This window comes from Phytophthora parasitica (genome assembly GCF_000247585.1).
Source record: "Phytophthora parasitica INRA-310 unplaced genomic scaffold supercont2.5, whole genome shotgun sequence".
Classification (NCBI taxonomy): Eukaryota; Oomycota; class Peronosporomycetes; order Peronosporales; family Peronosporaceae; genus Phytophthora; species Phytophthora nicotianae.
The window spans coordinates 160,272-162,951 of NW_008648991.1; the positions used below are offsets into that span (position 1 = coordinate 160,272).

Sequence of the window (2,680 nt, forward strand, 5' to 3'; positions counted from 1 at the left end):
TTCTGCTTCCTCGATGCCGATGCGAGGAGCTCAACACATAAAATCAAAATCAAAATAGATGCCACTTGTCAAAGCTGCAGTGTCATCTTCCCTTGAGCTCTCGCAGATGAAAAACTACTTTTTTTGTACTGACCTTGTCCATAGCTAAAGAGTGCGTACAATAATGCTTACACGACCCCACCACTGGGTTGTCGACCCAACAAAGAGTGGTTCTTGCGCTGTTCGCTATAGCTGGGGTACACTGCGTCGCTCTCGTTGCTGTTCGTCCGACTGAGGTTGTTCGCGGACGGCGCTGTTAGTGGCACATTACTGACTTGTTGCTGATATCCCATGGGCTTCGGAGCCGCGTTTTGATTGCCGTACACATTTGCGTACGGTTGTTGTTGCATATTCTGTGGAGTCGTGTACGGGTGTCCCGTGTTGGGGTTGTACTGCTGCGAAGGCGTGGGCGCCTGTCCGTACGCTTGTTGCGTTGCACTCACGCCGAATCCTCCGGCTGACTCCGTGCGTACAAATTGTGTGTGCGCATGCGCATCATTCTCCATACTTTGCTGCATTGCAACTGCCAGATCCCGCTCGTACTCCTTGCGGAAGTACCGGATCTTCTCGGCACGTCCCGCCGAGCTCAAATAGCCAGTAATTGACAGGATAATCACTGACGCCAGACAGACCCAGAAACTGTACCCATAGAACCAGCAATGCCACTTGGTGTTGTCTGCCTTGCAACTCGTGTAGGCCGAGTTGATAGTGTCAATTTCGTACAGTGTCTGTTGCAATAGTGCGCCCCAAATAACCAAAGATACCGCCAATAGTAACGCTGTAATCATAAACGAAAAAAAAAAATATCAGTATGTTGCCTAAGTAAAAAAAAAATTAAAAAAAAAAATGAAAAACAATCACTCACAGCCGACAAGAGTGCAAAACGACACGACACGCTCCATGTACCCGGCTGACGGGTTGTAGACCGCTCCGATGGACGTGAGCAGCCCTACGACGGAGATGGCGGCACCCGTGGCTGTCGTGGCCTGTACCGACTTCATTCGCTTGCCACAAAGCACTTCGTGGAAGTCAGCGCCGTCGCCCAACATGTAGTTCGGGGTCGTGTAGTTCTCCACGCAAAAATCCGAGTATTGCAACACAGTGGCCGACGCGTAGAACGGCGACTCGAGACTGTTGGTTGAGTAGAACGCGAATAGTCCGTACCCCTGGTATACATTGTTGCCATCACGGCGGTAGTGCTGCTGGAACCACGCCGGGTAGACCATAGCGTAGAACGCGGTGCCAACTGACACCAGGGAGAGGAACACCGCTGCAAAAAAACGCCAATAATACGCGTTAGGTTGCCGTCTTTTTCCACCGATTGCCAGATCACAGGTTTAAGCGAGTGCTAAAGCGAGTGGACGTACTCAAGAGGGTGTTTTTCATAATCATGGTGGCCGCGGTGTATGTGGGGGATCGGGAGGGGTATGTCGGGTCCCGCGCGGATGCCAGTCGGTGTCTGCGCCTGTAGGAAGTCGCCTCGGAGCTCGCGCCTCACGCTCGTTGCCTTCGACGCCACTACAGGAGAAGTGACTTGTGCGGAGAGAGCGGAGTCTTATTGCCGAAATTTAGAGATGGAGTGATGGTCTTTTTGTGCAAGAATGGACTTGTGCTGAGTATCGAATTTCCATATTTAGAGATTCCAGAGCATAACTGACTGGATTTCGCACAGCTGCTCGTGAGCAGACGCGGCTAGGGGTGGGAAGAAGCCTATCTTGCAAAAGACGGTAGGTACGAACTTAATTTTACAAAACAAGGTGCACTAGGAATTGGTAATCTTATATTTTGTAAGAAAGTATTAGTCAGAACCTTATCTAGAGAAAAAAGCTCCAAAACTTTTGCCACCAAGATGATCATTTTACCATGTTTTGTGCTTTTGCACTGTCCTACACCTGTAAGTCGCCACACCCTACTGACGGTAAAGACCTCCGCGTGGTCATGGCGAAAGCTACAAGACCAACCTCGCCTGCTCGTTCTCACCGCAAGGCAACGACGCCAGCCTGCTGTCGGTGCAAGTCGCGTGCAGATCGCAATTATCATTTGAGGCCTCATAGCTAAAGTAGCATATCTGCCATTATGAAGATCGAAAGTATCCCTTGGGGTCGTGTGGTTCGGGGCAGGACTAGTAGATTTTGTAGAGTCCAACGACCATATACCCACATACTTCATGGCAGCCGATGTCAGTAAAACTTTCTCAGCACCACTTACAAATAAACACCAGCTGATGGTTTGATATCGTCCTATAATCTTGGCCATCTTCTGTAGGGAAAACATAAAAATTGTACTACTACTTGTAGAGTTGGCCATTTCATCATTTCTTTCCTCTATGTGGACTGCGGCTCTAATCGAAGGACGTCTGACTCTTACAAGTTCAGAAATGTAGCCATTTCACTTCAACATCCTCAATGCGTTGTTTTGAGTCATCAGGTAGCCTTCCTAGATAGTTGTATCGCTCTAGCGATGAGTTTCTAGCGCTGCACCGACCAGAGGAAGGTGCAGGACACAGGGCTGTGGTCGCTGCCGCGCAGTTCATCGTTCAACGCCCTGTAGTTGTCTCGCACGGCCTCGGAGCCAAAACTACTTCGGCCTCGACTCGAGTCCGGACACGCAGCTTGTTCTACCTTCAGACAAGTCTCCCACG

At 50.0% G+C, this 2,680-nt stretch overlaps 1 protein-coding gene across 1 annotated transcript; it reads right to left on the reverse strand.

Annotated features, from left to right (window-relative positions):
* PPTG_04437 (hypothetical protein) lies at positions 1 to 1,619 on the reverse strand. The gene is made up of 3 exons (XM_008896679.1): positions 1,407 to 1,619; positions 905 to 1,309; positions 1 to 817 (listed from the first exon to the last, which is right to left on the reverse strand). The coding sequence occupies exons 1-3, from the start codon at positions 1,429 to 1,431 to the stop codon at positions 168 to 170; spliced, it is 1,080 nt and encodes a 359-aa protein (XP_008894927.1). The 5' UTR covers positions 1,432 to 1,619; the 3' UTR covers positions 1 to 167.
* Positions 1,620 to 2,680: the final 1,061 nt, after the last annotated feature.